The sequence below is a fragment of the Abramis brama genome (assembly GCF_963993115.1).
Source record: "Abramis brama genome assembly, chromosome: 13".
Taxonomy (NCBI): Eukaryota; Metazoa; Chordata; class Actinopteri; order Cypriniformes; family Leuciscidae; genus Abramis; species Abramis brama.
Window position 1 is genome coordinate 8,220,781 of NC_139975.1, and position 17,306 is coordinate 8,238,086.

Sequence of the window (17,306 nt, forward strand, 5' to 3'; positions counted from 1 at the left end):
TACAAAGGCTGTATTCTACACTTTTGCCGCATTTAATTTTTTCACCCAGAAGTCTACTTATAATGCTAATCAAGGTGATTTCTTGCACCAAAATCAGTCAATTTAATTTCACATGCCCATTTTCTACTCTCTCTCTCTCTCTAGCCCTTAGAACTAAACTGGCTCTTTGCAGTCTATTTTACTAGCAATTAGTGATCTCCGATATGTATATGAATCATTCTTAAGAATGGACCGAATAGGTCATAGTTGTTCTTCAGAGACTCACTAAACAGACTCTTTAAGACAAGACAGACTCACAATGATCTTAATTAATGCGATGATGTGTAAGTGAGGACCAAAAATAAGTACTTTTTCTGAACCAGTTCTTAACAAACTGCTCAAAAGACCAAATTCGCAGAAAGAGTCAACTTTCTTCATTTTTTTCATCATTGAAGACAATCCAGCCAGATAATTATGCTTCTAATGAATTGAATAAAACAATAAAATTGTAAACCCTTCATCTAAGCCAGATGCAGGTTGAATTTTGAAGTCTGTCAATTAGCAGTGGAGTGAAATGTTCTGCAGGAATAGTAACGTAACTAAATAAATCTTTTCAGTGAATCGTTTGGTCTAGATGATTCTTTCATAAACTGGACTGAATTGGTCTTTGTGGTCTCAAGTAAACAATAGACTCACTAAACCAACTCTTTCAGCAAGTCTGACTCTCAGTGATCCAGTTGTGAGGACCAAAATGAACCACTGAAAACCCATTTTTTGGAACGATGAGTCGGACTTGCCATCATTAAAGGCAATCCTATAAAAAAACTGCAAACCAAAATTGTGTATGAAGCAAGATAAATATGCTTATAATTAAGCGAAAAATAACAATAAAAATGGACAATTTTAATCTTTCATTTTAAAAGTGTGAATTTTACCCAGAATGTCAACAAAAATTATATTAGCAGTAGAGTGAAATGTTCTGCACAAATGCTACTAAATATATCTAAACAAATCCCATTATTAATAAATCTCTTTAATTCCTTTGCATTTCACAGTTTATGTATTGGCTGGTTCTTTTTGGCTTCACTTCTCCTTGCAAGGTCACCCCGGACGGGTCTGACGAACAGAAGTGTTTCATAGCCATCCGAGCATAACTGAACGAGTACTGCTGAAATTTTTATTTCCATTTTACATTATATATGAGGGCAAAGTGCCTGTCTCAGCTTTACTACAGCAGACCGCATGTGCAGACAATCTCTCCTCGCACTTTTGCAAGACAACTGACTGATGACCACAGGACACAGTCTGAAATCTCCATCGATCTCTTCCTCCCACAAACAAGAACACATGCACATTTATGCCATTTACACCCTAGCATACCTTGTTTTTCTTTATGCTTTCTTCTCTATAAATCTCACTCACACATGCACACTCCGCCAGGGAATCTTATTTCACACTACGAGTTATTGCATTTTTAGATTTTTGATGCAATCATTGCAAAAAATGGTATACATTTAAATATACACTCAAATATATCTAAGACGGTATAAGCAGCATAAACATCAGACCGCCCTACACTCCATTTGGTATCAGATCCTATATAAAGAAAATAATCTGTATTCCAAATGCAGTAGCAGTGTGTAGACATCAGCCGCACAACCTTCTGTTATTACATTATATCACAGTCTTTAATGAAACTACCAACCCTAAACACTGAAACGGCTCTGCATAAGTATCTGAACATAGACTGGATATTTCAGATAGGAAGAGGCTGAGCAATTGGCATATTAACATTTATTTTTATAGTCCACTTTAGACATTCAACCAACTATAAGTAACTTTGGCAACTACGTGTCAACTACCAGTTATTAGAGTATTAGTAGACTGTCTGCTTAATATCTGCAAACACTATTTTGCTGCTCCCACAAAAGACATTCTACTGACTGGAAGTAACTTTTTAAGTACATGTCAACTAACCGTAACTATAACAGTCTACTAATGAGAGTTGGCATATAGTTGCAAATTAATTAGAGTTAGTTGAGATGTAAATGCAAAATGACTTATAGTTAGCAGAATCTCTAAAGTGGACTATTCTAATAAAGTGTAACCTGACCGTTTTCGGAATGGAAAACTAGTACACTGTACTGAAGACTGCATCTTATTTTTTTTATATATATAATGGTAAATGCATTATGCAAAGAGAAACATTTTAAATACTATTATGCCGCACATGACCTCATTATGTGCACGTTTAGTTCAACAAGTTAATAAAAAATAAATAATATAATATATATTCAATGTCCCAAATCAGAAAAAGGATGTTAATAAAAGCTGATATAATTGGTTCATTCATCACTCTAAAAATGGAAACTGGTCACGTTGAGCACGTTACATAATGGGATACGCTATTCTATGCTGGGTGCTCTATTGTAGACTGGGAAATATGTGTCATCCGTGTATTCCAAAGTACTGTACACGGCAGAAATAGACTAGTACAGTAGCATAATATTCCAAACATAGCCCTTTACAGGGATTTGTTCACACTAACAAGGTCACGCTAACATAGTGTGAAGCTCCCTTGTGGGAAATGAACAAGGTCAGATGGGTACGGGGAAACCTACCTGCTCATCACTGCGATGGTAGTCATTGTCCTCCTCTGCTTTCTCCTCTCCTGCTTCCTTATTGGCTGGATCCTCTGATTTCAGGTCACCTGGTGGAGTAAAATTGAACAATTTTAACACAAGACGGACCCTAGACGACCATAAAAACATGACATTTTTTGTGCACATCCATCTCTCCACAATTTTGCTTTCAAAATACTGTAGAGCTGAAAGAACATACATTTAACTTAGCAAACAACAGCTTCAACTTTTAAAACGATCAATGTTTAATAATTATTTGTATTACGGTTCCAAGCGTTTATAATTCATTGTTTCTCAGAGCTTGAATTATATCGAGTATTAGATTGTGATTCTCGGAAGAGTTTCTTCATTACAATGAAGAAACATTAATCAAACAAGAAAAAGAAAAAACAATTATCTCAACCTGCTCCGCCACACATTCACAAGTCTACAAAACAAATCTGCACCTCATTAATGGAAACAGATTCATTTGTGATTCAACCTGCCCAAATAACACTTCACACACACCTCAGACAGCCAAACCGCTGTCCACTGATCAGGTCAGAAACTAGGGCTGCATCTCATTACAGATTTATACATGCCTAAAAATACCTTCCTTCATTAACATTGATGAGAGAAATCCAGTGTAACCAACACTACTGTTTAAGAGATTGGGGGTCAGCAAGATCGTTTTTGTTTTTAAGAAATGTATACTTTTTTTCAGCATGGAAGCATTAAATTGATCAAAAGTGACAGTAAAGACATAAAACAAATGCTGATCTTCCCATTCATCAAATAATCTTGAAAAAAAAAATGATCATGTTTCCACCAACATATTAAGCAGCACAACTGTTTTCAACATTGATAATAATAAGAAATGTTTCTTAGGCACCAGATCAGCATATTGGAATGATTTCTGAAGGATCATGTGACACTGAAGGCTGAAGGAATAAATTACACTTTAATTATTAAAACACTTATACTTTTGAATACTTTTGAACAGTAGTGTATATGAACAGCATCCTTGGCTGTCAATTATCACAAAAATAAATCGTAAAAACATCCGAAAGTCTTTAAAAATGAATTTAAAGGATTGCTGAGATTTAACTACATAAACATGAAGCTCACACTTGTGTGATCATTACTTGCAGTATCAAATTGTTGTTATTTGTGTTGTACATTTGCACCAAGTACCCATTTTTCATTTTTGACAAACCGAGTGTGAACATTTTCGGTGATTGTTGACAGCAGGCCACAGGTGCTGTCAATATAGCTTAAGCTGTATTTAACACTGAATATTCTTCTTTTAAATCCTCAAAGCAACATTTTTGCTAAAGTCACCAAAACTGTCCAAATGCAAGAGGGAATTAGATGCATATGACCAGTCTAGTCGAGCATGGTTGAGTTATTTTATTGCATTTCAACCGAACGACTGTTTTGTATGAGGGGCTGTTAAACATCACTATGACATTGTCATTGCATCACCAGAAATCTCAACTGCATTAATGGGAAAGAGATCTCCAGCATCTGGACGAAATGCAGTCAGGGTCCAGTCGTTCTTAAGCCTCGACTGTTACAGTGATGGCTTCTTCACAGGACACTCAGAATATCCCTTCCGATACTTAAAATGTTCCCTGGCTGGGAAAAAGTTCACGGAGGCTGAGCTAATCTGAGGCAAGCAGACTGTGATTTCCAGCGGAATAAGTTTTCGTTAGGGTGGTTAATAGACAGGGTGCCTCTGCAAAGCTGTCCGGGGATGAGGCGGACAAGCTAAGGTGGCAATTTGACCATGCTTTCCGGAAGGGTAACTTCTTTTTCAAGCTCAGCAACAGTCACAGGTTAATATCCACTGTTATGGGATTTGAGAAGGACCGTCAGGTACCCTACTGTGGCATGAGGAGGCTAATCATCCTTATAAAGGGTACATCTGTGACACCGAAAAGGTATTTTTGATGCTCATAAAAATCATAAATAAAGGCTGTCATGCTTATTTGTGGGCAGGTTATGTGGTAATGCGGTCAGTTACGTCATCGTTTTACCACGTGCCTCTCCTCTCGGTTCAGTTTGATGGTTTTGTGGTGTGCTTGAGGAGTTAAAATGAAGTACTGTTCAGAAAAACGGGTCTGCTAAACTAGCTGAGACAATGTGGAACAAGAGACCACTTGCATCTAAGCCTTATTTACTACAATGCATGAATCCAGCCATTACGGCTGCTGACTCAACATGCCTGAGGGCCAGTATTTGCACAGACTTTATCACTGCGCACAGACCTGAAAGATGAAAAGAACAAGATGCTGCCTGGGTTTAGATGATTGTGTTATATCAAACAAATGGCAAGGGCCTGTTTCCTACCAAATAAACTGAAATAATGTGCTTGTTTTGAGGCTAAGGAAGCTTCCAAACACTCTTCCTTTAATGATGCTTTAGATCAATATAATAAAAGCAGAATACTTGGCAAGTAAGAAATTATGTTTTGCGTTAAAAAAAAGCCTGTTTTAGGACTCTTTTTTTTTTTTTTGTATTGTTGCATGACAATTAAAGCACATTTTCCCACCAATTTTCCATATTGTAATACAAAAAAAAAATATTGACAGTAATTAATAAATTATATTGAATATTGATATACTCTACGATTATCTTATGCTTATCAAGGCTGCATTTATCAGACAAAAAAAAATGCAGTAACAACAGTAATATTGCTAAATATTATTACATTTTATTATGTTTAAAATAACTTTTTGTATTTTAATATATTTTAAAATGTAATTGATTCCTGTGCTGTCAAAGCTGTATTTTCAGCATCATTACTCCAGTCTTCAGTGTCACATGATCCTTCAGAAATCATTCTGATATGCTGATTTGATGCTCAAGAAACATTTCTGATTATTATCAATGTTGAAAACAGTTGTGCTGCTTAATATATTTGTGGATTTTCAGGATTCTCTGATAAAAGTTCAAAAGAACAGTTTTTATATGAAATATAAATCTTTTTTTAACATTATAAATGTCTTTACTGTCAATTTTGATGTGTTCTTGCTGAATATTCATCTTCTTAAAAAAAAAACGTTCGAATGGCAGTGTATCATTTACATTGACAAGCATATATTTGGGGTTTAACTGTCTATAAATCTATGCTGAAAAAAAGATTGCATTTCAGAAATAAGAATAACCACTGAGGATTATTTAAAAAAAATCTAAATTAATACATCTGTAGGCATTACAGTAATGAAGAATCTGGGGGAAATTGTGCTTAACTACCATGAAAATAATGTCATGCTGCAAAGATTTGTTACGGTCCTTCAGTATGATTCATTTTCTTGATACAAATTGTGATTTTTTTATGACATGAACATGTGAAAGGCACACTGTCCCACTTTCACTGTGATCCTAGATGGGACGTACCATTGCGCTGAGAGTCCAGGTGGGTTTTCAGGTTGCACAGTTCTCCTTTGATGTCTCCAGGCACTTCCATGCCTAACTTCTGATAGAATTCTCTCTGTTTCTTCATCTCCGCTGAACACAAGAAAGCAAATAGGATGAATTAAAGTCTGACTGTTAAATCTTACAACAGCATACATCATAAGCTGCTTCATAAAATATGCTTTGCACGAGAAAAATTTGATGTGATCAGAGGGTATTTTTGCTACCAGTTTGCATGGATCTTACGGATCTGTTCCAGACAGCATGAAACACGCTTAACTTCTATAGTGTCACGTATTTTTAAGAAAAACAGAAGTGTGACCTTTGCTACAGAAACAAAATAACTTTTAGGGGTTAAAAATCGCTTTACATTTTACAAAAGATTATGCAGTTTTTCGTTCCTCAGACTAATGTGTTCTAATGAATTTTAAGCCTAGGTGTCTTAAAGGGATAGTTCACCTCAAAATGAAAATTCTGTCATTATTTATTCACCTTTAAGTTGTTCTAAACCTGTATTAGTTTCTTTGTTCTGTTGAACACAAGAGAAGATATTTTGAAGTATGCTGGTAACTATACAGTTGATGGAGCCCATTGCCTTCCGTAGTATAAAAACAAAATACTATGGAAGTCAATGGGGACCAGAAACATGTTACCAACATTCTTCAAAATATCTTCTTTTGTGTTCAACAGAACAAAGAAACTAATACAGGTTTAGAACAACTTGAGGGTGAGTAAATGATGACAGAATTTTCATTTTTGGGTGAACTATCCCTTTAAGGTGGGAAAATACAATTTGTACTCTGATATCTATACTGTACTTCTAAAACAAAAAGAACACAAACCTTCTTGCAGTCCTGGCACCAACTTATAGACAATATCTTGCATTGTTCGGTCATGGCTGAGGAAAAGGGAGAAATGGTAATGAATATAATTTATTCAAACAATATGCATTATTACAGCAAGAAACACAGCTGAAGGAAAAGTAAGAAATGCACAAAAAAGAACACCAATAACATTCCAATTAGCATTTGCATTCGGCAGGCATGTTTCCTCATAACTATGATCTTTAATTAGCATATAGTGTAGTTCTTCCTCGTGTCTCTATATTCTCCTGTGACTGGTGGGTCTCAGGGCTCGGAGGTAAACCTATTAAGCGTGTGTTGACATGTTCATCTCTGTGGCGCCTGTTGTACGGCTGCCCGGCTCCGAGAACATGTTTCCATGGTGCAAAACCCACGAGTGCCGGTTCCAAGAAGCCAACAGCCAAAACAAGCACACACTCTGAGATTCACAGCTCTGGTTGTGTTGCTTGTACTTTCTAGGACACTGTAAATTCACTCTGAAAAAAATCTAAAAAGACATCTTAAACCATTGCACTCCTTTAAGGACACATCTCATGTCGAGAAGACGTTGAAGTGATTTCGAGAGAAATGTCATTACATAAAGAAATTTGTGTTCATTATGATATTTTCATAACAATTAAGCCCATTTAACCCAAATTCTCATTAAAGTAATTACTTTAATACTAATATTATCTTTTATTTTATTTACACTACCATTCAGAAGTCAGTAAGATTTTTTTATTAGTTTTTGAACAACAAATCCAACTCCAACAAATCATATTTCTCACCATCCCACCAATTTGATTGTGTTAGTCCTTAAGATGTCAGGTGGTAATCAGCAAGAATTTTTAATGACTTTAATGACAAGGTTGAGAATAGTGTGACGGGGTTGAAGACTGTAACAGTTTTAAAGGAAAACATTGCCTTAAATTTTATATTTTTAATTTAGTCTCTCTTTCATATTGTGCCCTTCTTTCTGGGTCAGCAAATCTGCATGCACAACACTGTCTTTCTGCTGATGATGTGGCTGCCATTTCTGACATAGATAATTGTCAATGTTTAAGCGGACACATTCCATTAAATATTCTATTTATATTAAATTCTGAGTTGTCATGATTTTGGTAAGTATAGATTTATTGAAACCATGGCTATTTTACATATATTTTGTATATAAAATTATTCACAAATGAAGTGAAAAACAAGTTTACAACCCCGAAACAATGAGAAATATACATATATGTGACAGGGTTGAGTGTGATGGGGTTGAGGTTTTTTGCTCAAAATGGCCACTGGTCCTCATGTAGTGTAGGAGAGTAGACCATATACGGTAGCAATGAATTAAGTACATTGTATATACTTATACTTATGGATAAAAAATAAATCGTACTTTTATGCGATGGGGTTGAGTCGACAGTACCCTACCTGACCATAATATACCTCAAAAACATTAATAAAAAGTATGATAATATTTACCATCTTCTGCACCACTGTTAAGGAGACCGTAATGATGTCAATACTGGAAAATGGTGTAATTTGGCCAAATTTTCTTTATGCCATTTTTTTGGGGGATTTCTTTATGCAAAGATTTTGGGGTTTCAGTTCAGTGAAAAAGGCCTTGTGAAAGTTCAGTTCCTCTTAATAGCATATAATGACTTAGATAAGTAGGAAACTGATCTTAGATCTGCACTCGTGCTACATTGAGTACTCAGGCCAGTTCTGTGTCAAGGTTCAGTTTGCTGTTAGCTGATCTGCTCCCTGTGGGCACGATGAGAGAGAAAGAGAAAGAAAGAGTTCAGGATAGTGAGGCAGCAGAGCACCTGTGTCCTTGGTGCTCAGCCAGAGCCACCACCTGTTCCTAAATCCCAGCAGCCTGGTGGGGAAGCTAGAGGTCCAATTAGCCGCCAGTGAGCTTCCACAGAGGGGGCCGGAAGGCCTGGTGGTGAGGGGGTGACTGGCATTTAGCTAGCTGATCAACAAAAGCTCAGATTTGTGTGTGTGTGGGTGTATGTTTGCGCAAGTGCGAGAGAGACGAGGATCAATGAGCTGCCACTGTTAATACACACAAATCCAGTTTTCATTCACGATCAAACAGTGTGGCTCATAAATACCAGGGTGTTAAACTAAGGTCAGATTAATCATGCGGAGAGAGGGGAGAGCTGGTTTAATGGTGTAACTGACCCCGAACTCTTATATTGTCTCTTCCTTCTTTTCCCCAAATGGCTTTCATCCACCAGCAAGGCTGGGGCGTCTCTTTTCCACCACATTCAGAAGGCAGCGAGGAAGCCCTGGGATCATGGTGAATATTTAATGTGTTTGGAAATTGTTTCTCATCAGCGCGCGACTGCAAGCAACTATGCAGCTAAATGACGAATTAAGAAAGAGCTGGCATCCGGCCCAGAGCACCAGCGAATCCATCAGACACAGAGGCACCGATGCTCAGGGGGCAGATGGACGACACACCCCAGCAGTTTACACACATCTACACACCGAGCACATCTGTCTGTCTGTGTGTGTGTGTCTCTCAGCAGCAAGGCCTTTCCATATTGAAACAAGGAAGTCTGAGTGGGAGATATGATTGCAGAAGGCTTGTTTGGTCAGTACACATGCATACAGATGTCCTCAAAGCTAACAGACATGAGCTCAAAGTCACATATGATTTAAAAACTTGAACAAAATGGATATGTAACATTCTATAAATAATTTTTTTACATTTTATGGAGAAAAACTATGTGGAAAAAAGGTGTGCTATGATGCTAGGATGGTCAAAAGTCTATCCTAGTACAGCCAGTCAAAAATCAACAAGAAAAAAAATCTGATCACTTAACGAAATAACTCTCCTCAACAAGCAGCTTTAAACGAACCATGAGCAAAAAAGTAAAACCACCATCTATGTTTAAAATAACTTAATTATCAGCAAGGATGCATTAAAGCTGTAGTCCAAAGCTGTAGAACTGCAAGCATCTTGCAGAAGAACATTGTTGCCAGAGCTACTTCTCTCTGTTTATGTCTATGACGACCCAAACCAGTCTAAAATAGTCCCAATATAAACACTTATTATAGGTGTACCGTATTGATTCAGGATAAGACAAAAACACGGTTTGGAAAATGGATTCATGATGTACTTGCTTATTATATAAATTCTGTAAATTTTGAACACAAAAAAAAGTTACAGACTGCAGCTTTAAACTGACTAAAAGTGACAGTAAATGTTATCCTGGCTAACGTCAGACCTCATCTCATTGAGACGTGGTCTGGGAAACACATGTTCATTTTCTCGTATTTGAGGCGTGGTTTACGAATGCCCGGAGCCGTTTATTGGGCGCTACGAATGTCTATCAAATGCGCCTGTACGTAGCTCATAGCCAATCGTTTCAATTATACCAGATGACGTATGTAGATCGACAGAAATTCGACGAGGAAGAAGACGAAATAAACTTGCGTTCTAAACTACTTAGAACACTATCTAAGGCTGCATCGAAAGGTAACTTCGCGTCTGATGCCATGTTGGATCCATAGATATAAACAAACTGCTTCGGTGTGTCGCATAGACGTCGTCATCGTCTTGCTGCTCCCTCCCCGTTCTGTGATTGGTTCCCTTTTTGAGGGGAAAAAGGGAGCTGCCGTGCGTTTACCGTGGCAGCTCCGAGACTCTGGAATGAGCTGCCTTTGCACATCAGATTGACTGAGTCTCTTCCTGTTTTTAAATCCCGTCTTAAGACTCATTTATTTTCTTTGGCTTTTAACTCAGTTTGAGGGTTGACTTTTAGTTTTGTATTACTGTTGCATTTATTTGTATTGTTATTTATTATTTTATTATTATTATTATTTTTTTTATTTTTTTTTTTTGCGCCTCTGTGGTATGTTATTGTTTATTTATAGACTGTGTTCAGCACTTTGGTCAACAGTGTTGTTTTTAAGGTGCTTTATAAATAAAGGTGGATTGGATTGGAGGTGGATTGGAAAATCTGGTCCATGGTGTCCAGGCTGCCTAGCAGCGAGAATAAAATCGCGCGGCGATGGGGAAACCCAGGCTAAGTAAATCGGCAGCATGGGGAAACCCAGGCTAAGTAAATTTATTAAAAGTTATCAAATAAATGCTGTTCTTGTGAGCTTTCTATTCATTAAAAATCCTGAAAAAAATGTATCATAGTTTCCACACAAAAATATCAATCAGCACACCTGTTTTTAATATTGATAAGAAATGTTTCTTGATCAGCAAATCAGCATATTAGAATGATTTCTGAAGGATCATGTGACACTGAAGACTGGAGTAATGATGCTGAAAATTCAGCTTTGCATCACAGAAATCATTTAAAAATATATTAAAATAGAAAACAATTACTTTAAATTGTAACAATATTATTGTTGTTACTGTATTTTAGTAGCCTGGGAAAACCCAGACAACTTCCGGCAAACTCAGATTTGCTCGAGAAGTAGTCTGGCAAAGAGCTCATTCAAGCCCATTTCCATGCCGTCGAAATCGCAGCACCAATCAGAAACGTAAAGGCGGGCTTTACACAATGACGATCGCTCTGATTGGTTTTAGGTCTATCCAATTGCGCCCAGAGGCATTTGAGCGACGTCCGTTCAACTTTTAAATGCATTATTATATTCAAATTGCAAACACATGAGGACAGTCTCCATAAAAGACCTACTGGCAGATGAACGTGGTACTACATTTCTCTCCGAAACGGTAGGGAATTAAATTAGATTTAATAGAGGATTTTAACTGTGACACGATGATTGACAGAGCAGTTTACGTGACAGGATGCACGCGACAGATCCGTCCGATAAAGATGACGAAGTAGTATGTCCCAAAGCTTGCCTACTTTTTTGCTACACATTCAAAAGTAAATATCTTTTCTTCACAAAAAGAGTACATACTTTTATGGCGTAGTGTAACTTAGGCAAATTGGGACGCAGCATATGGCTTTACACGATGACGATCGCTCTGATTGGTTTTAGGTCTATCCAACTGCGCCCAGAGGCATTAGAGCGACGTCCATTGGTGACGCCCCTTTGGAAATGATTTGTCTATGGAGCTTTGCCAGACCATAACTCAGTTACTACTGAGAATGGTCTGGTTTTAACCATGCTAGTATTTTAGCCTTGGTGAGCATAAGAGACTTAAAAAAAATGCATTTTCAATGCATAAAATTATCTCCCTTTTATGCAGAGTTCCCTCAAGAGGTCACTTCCTTTGGAACCAGAAAAAAATGACCCAAAAAGGTCCAGAATTCTGCACCGCCGTGATAAACAAACACCCTGCAGTTGTAATCTTGACTTTCCATGTGCCAGCTCTACCCTGATTCACAGTCTGGATTTGTAGTAAACCTACTACCGATGGTGCAGCTGTCTGTTCCAGAAGAGCGTAAAACTTTCAGGTCACATCGCCAGATGTTTTCTCTGGGATGTGTGCGCTGAAGAGGAACACTCCACCCTGGACATCAATAATTCAGCCTCCGACAGAGAGCTGGAGGGAGACACGCCGCCTTCAAATACCCATGTGGCTGTATGACACGCAGATAACACACGCATGCACACAACACCCAGCAGTCAAAGACAACGCTATTCACCGATGTGCCTTGATGGACCCCTACTGGCCTGCTCTGGGGTTTATACTGACTGAGACGTGTTTGTCTGCTGCGGTAAACTCTTACCCGATGTACTGCAGTGGATGGCTCTGGTGAATGACAATCCGACATGTGGGACAAGTGTTGTTCTCTTCTAGGTACTTCACCAAACAGCTCCTGCAGACTAAATATATATAATATAAACACAGTTAGTCGATTCATTTTGTACATATCACATTATAAATCATTATATTGATTTCCACAGACACAGGAATGTCACACTGACGTGAATTAAATAACATGAAGTAAAATGACTCGGCACAAACCTAGAGGCAAAATATAAAACTGAAACGAATAGCATCTCTAGTTTTATGACTCAAACTACCAAATGCATAATTTTAAAGGCTCTTGATTAAATCTCCCATCACTTGCTCAGAAACAAGCAATATGTGGCACAATGACTCCCTCTAGTGTTCAATTCAATCACTGCTGTTTAAATGCTACAAAACTTGGCTGTAATCAGCTAGTGAGAGTTTGACATGCTAAACTAAATCTGAAAATAGAAATTCTGTCATCATGTACTTATCCTTGCAGTTCAAACCATATGAGTTTCACAAAAAGAGATTTTGAGTCAGGTAATTTTTAATGCGGGCCACATGATTTGTTTACTGACAATCTTGGTCTGCATCCGAAATTGCATACTCTTTTGAGTAGGTACTTAGATTTCTGAATAAGTAATTACTTCACGGCCGCTAAAAAAGTATGTTATATATAGTATGAATGTGTGTAGTATGAATGTAATCTGGACGTACTACTTTTGCTATGTTGTCATCGTGTTGTTACCAGCATAAATTACGTTGCAAAGCTAAAACTACGTTGCTTTACTGCCATTCACAAATCCTCTCCTGTGGCCTCATGGGAGAGTAAAGTGTCCATCATTTTCACACTTAAGAATCTCGCTAGAAGAAGTAGGTCATCCATGTACTTTTTGCCTACTCTTTTATGAGTACTGTGAATTCGGACATAATTATTTTTTTTAACATTTTAACCTAATATATAGTAGGGTAGTATGCGATTTCGGATGAAGTCTTCCTGTCCAGTTAACTGTTAGTCACTGCATCACTGAGCCAGAGAGTTAAATCAGTCCGATTCATGAACAATTTGTTTGGACCGGTTTTGTGAACCAGATCATTCATCAGAAAAGATCTGACTCAAATAATGATTTGAATACAAATTAGACATCAGTAATTCTCACTTAAAAATGCCAAGGAGAGCTTTCATTAAACGTAAATTTCGGTCTGTTCCTCTCACAAAATTATCATATGGCTTAAGACGACTTGAAATACAGTGCAATATAGTAGAGTCATTTGGACCACTTTTATGCTACTTTTTAGAGGGTTTTTTTTGGTCCTTTTATTTTCTTTAATTTGAATATTCAATGACATTCTTCAAAATTCACATGAAAATAAATGAGTAAATGAGCACTTTAATATCTGTTAAAAATGTTGCTCTTAAAGGGATATTTCACCGCTGAATGTGTATTTAAATTGGGTCATTTATGTAGTAGAAATGTGAAATTATTTTAGAAGTTGGTGCCTTCTAGACTGAGAAAAGCCAGAAAATGTATTTTTGGCTCATGTGGATGAAAGACAACAACTCCCAGAATGCACTTGCTTCGCTGCCCTACGAGGCCACTCCCAAGCCACGCCTACCAGTTACAGAGGGCAGTATCAGAAGAAATGATACAACTAGGCTACTAGTTGACTCGAAACTGAAAAGACGCCGTTTTATCGTGAGATCCCCCTATGGGCGGGTTGAAAACATGCTGAACTAGCTCCTCCTACTGGCTGTAGTCTTTCGCCTCTGGCCAAAAAAGCCTCCAATGACGCAAATGACGCAAAATTAGTTTTTTTCCAGACACACAATATAGAAATCTCTCATCTCAGGGGGACATGAGGGAGGGAAGCAAGGTCATTCGAAAATACTACCGGGTTTCTGCTGATACAAAGCTTAATGCTAATCGGTGAAGTATCCCTTTAACTAAAATAGAGTAAAAAGAGTAGATATTGGTGTGGAAATAACACTCACAGGTGTGTAAGCACTCAGTGACCGTGGTGGCGTCGATCAGGTACCCCTCACACAGACGACAGGTGATGTGGGCATTGATGTCCCACAGTTTAATCTTCCTGGTTAACATCTCGGGGTTCTGGATGAGAGAGAAATGGAGGACAAAGAAAGGTTAAAAACATGTCACAAAACAAAACCACAATCCAAACCTCAAGCTGTAGGATCAACGTAATTTAACATCAAAAGATCTGTATTAATTACTAATAAATAAGGTCCAATGATTGGGTCAGGAGGGATATCTCATAGGTCACTAGGGTCAACCCTACACTCTTAAAAAAATGAAGGCTCCAAAGTGGGTTTTAGCTTTGCAGCTTTGCCATAGAAGAACCTTTCAGAAAACAAATCTTAAAAGAACCATACTTTCTTATTGTGAAGAACATTTTAAAAATCTAAAGATTCCACCTTTTGTGAAATGGAAAGGTCCCATGGATGTTAAAGGTTCTTCATGGAACCATCAATGCCAATAGAGAACCTTTATTTTTATGTGTGTATATCCCAACTCATTAAACATTAGGTTGCCTCCATATTTTACATCAAAACAAAATGTTAAAAACAAGTGTCATTTTCATGTTTTCAGAGAAAACTGTTTTTCGTTTGGCTAATTCCTAGTCGTCCGCCACTTTAAAGACAAATCATGTTGTTTGTTTTGGGACGTCCCATGTGAAGCAGCCAGACGACTCTATTGACCAGTGTTTTCCACTGCAGCACAAACAGTGTTAGGACACATGCTGCTCATATTCAATACACATTAAAAAGATTATTCAACACACCAGCTGCCCATTGACAAGAAAATAATTAGATCTTTGTTGCTTCAATATTTGTAATTCAGCTTTGAAGAACAATCTGTGTTGGAACACAGATTTTTTTTAAAGCAATTAGCACATCATAATCCACTTAAATTTAATGTCATGAATGATCAGAGATTGCCTGAAATTTCAAATGTAAGATATGAATAAATGTCGGTATTAATATTAAGAGGAAGTACATAAATATTGCACAAACATCAACCCTAAAGAGTCAACATACCGCTAATTCCCTGCCTTGATGTGCATGGTTCATCATATATATATGTCTTTGAAATAATGTTCACAGATAACTTGTAAAATTACAAAAACTCTGAATGCGTTCTGTACATTGGATCTGGTTGGAACTTAAGTAATTGCAGTGTAGAAAAGTGTGTAGAGATGAAAGAGAAGCACTACTAGCACTGCAATAAGGCCAAATGTTTTCAGTGAGGCATAACCACAGGTGTTTTATGTTATGGCACTTCCTCATAAAAGATGAATTCATGAATTCAGCCAGTAGCCATACTGCAATAACATAATCAGTACAGTGTCAAATGAGGACAGAGAACTGCCACGGGCTGCAGTGAATATTACACTCTCACATTAGTGGGCTTCAATAAAAGTTGGAGCTTCAAAGCCATTAATTTATCCTTGAGTCTAAATACATTATTCTGAGGAAAAAAAATAAATAAATCCAAAACTGAGCATTACACAAGGATCATTGGGCGTTGCTGTTTTGAAAACAGATCACACAAAACTTTTTAGTAAATAAAATACTTTGCATAGACAAACTGTTAGCCTACATGGTACGTCACAACTTTTTTTGATTAAACAAGCACAAATGAGGTTTGTGAGCTCCAGCACAGGATTTATTTTATAAATTAGTAATGACTTAAATTTTCCGTCTGCTGAATTTCAGGCTTCACACAAAGAATATTATCTTTGAATATAGCACACAAGTCATGTGGATTACTTTTATGGGACCTTTTTGAAGCCTAGCAGTATGAATCACAATTTATCTTTCTGTTGCAGAAAACCAGAAGCTTGGACATTCTGCCAAACATCTCCTTTTATGAAAAAAGAAGATATGAGATTGAAACAACAAAGGAAATGAGGGTGAACCAATTAAAATTGTTAAGATCAGATTAAACATTGTGCAGCAGAAAGGAAGTGATGCAATACACTCACCCCTATTGCCGCCATGTGTCTACTGCTGAGGGTCTGGCAGCCGGGCTTCTTCTGCGAGACACAGGGTGGTGTTAACTCTGCATCCTGTGCTCCACTTCAGCTGCAAAAAACACACAGGCATTTATTTACTTGCACACATTTATACACAAAATGATGGCAAGGAAATAGACTATTTTCCCCCTTTGCCTTTCCAGAATGTTTTCAGTAAATATGTTTTCAAGATTTCTAAATTTCAACTAGTATTGAGCTTTTTTTATTGGAGTTATTTACAGCTTTCTTATCAGCTCCTTATCAGCATTTCTAAAACTGTAAAAAAGCAAATTTAAGACATACTATCTGTTGATTACAATCTTCAAACACCTTCAAACAATGTGCATAATTATATCACTGATAAATATGACTGATAAATTATATAGCGATAACCTGGAAAATTCTATTATTATTATTATTACTACCACCACTATACATTAAATTACTTTTATCCATATTATCAACAGTGATTAACAGCAAATAGTTTTAATTAATAAATTTGTACATTTTTAAAATACAAAACAATTTGGCAGCGGCTATTTACACTAAGTGAAGATAGCGATTGATTCTATCTACACTATTAAAAATAGCAGAATTTAGTAAATAGTTAGATTTGCGATAGCATGCAATAATAACACGTTGAGTGTAAATGATCAGGCTATTTTTATTAAATAAATGCCAGTTTATTGGGGACAATAAAGCCATCCCTACGCCTACCCCTAAACCTACCAGATAAACACC

At 37.1% G+C, this 17,306-nt stretch overlaps 1 protein-coding gene across 1 annotated transcript in view; it reads right to left on the bottom strand.

The window, feature by feature from the left end:
• pcgf3 (polycomb group ring finger 3) overlaps positions 1–17,306 on the bottom strand; it is a 44,246-nt gene that overhangs the window by 12,680 nt on the left and 14,260 nt on the right. The window contains exons 2-7 of the mRNA XM_084133143.1: positions 16,536–16,635; positions 14,524–14,641; positions 12,523–12,619; positions 6,863–6,918; positions 6,003–6,113; positions 2,601–2,689 (exon numbers count right to left, since the gene is read on the bottom strand). Of these exons, the coding sequence (XP_083989269.1) occupies positions 2,601–2,689; positions 6,003–6,113; positions 6,863–6,918; positions 12,523–12,619; positions 14,524–14,641; positions 16,536–16,550 (486 nt within the window). The 5' untranslated portion in view covers positions 16,551–16,635. The remainder of the gene's footprint in view (positions 1–2,600; positions 2,690–6,002; positions 6,114–6,862; positions 6,919–12,522; positions 12,620–14,523; positions 14,642–16,535; positions 16,636–17,306) is intronic.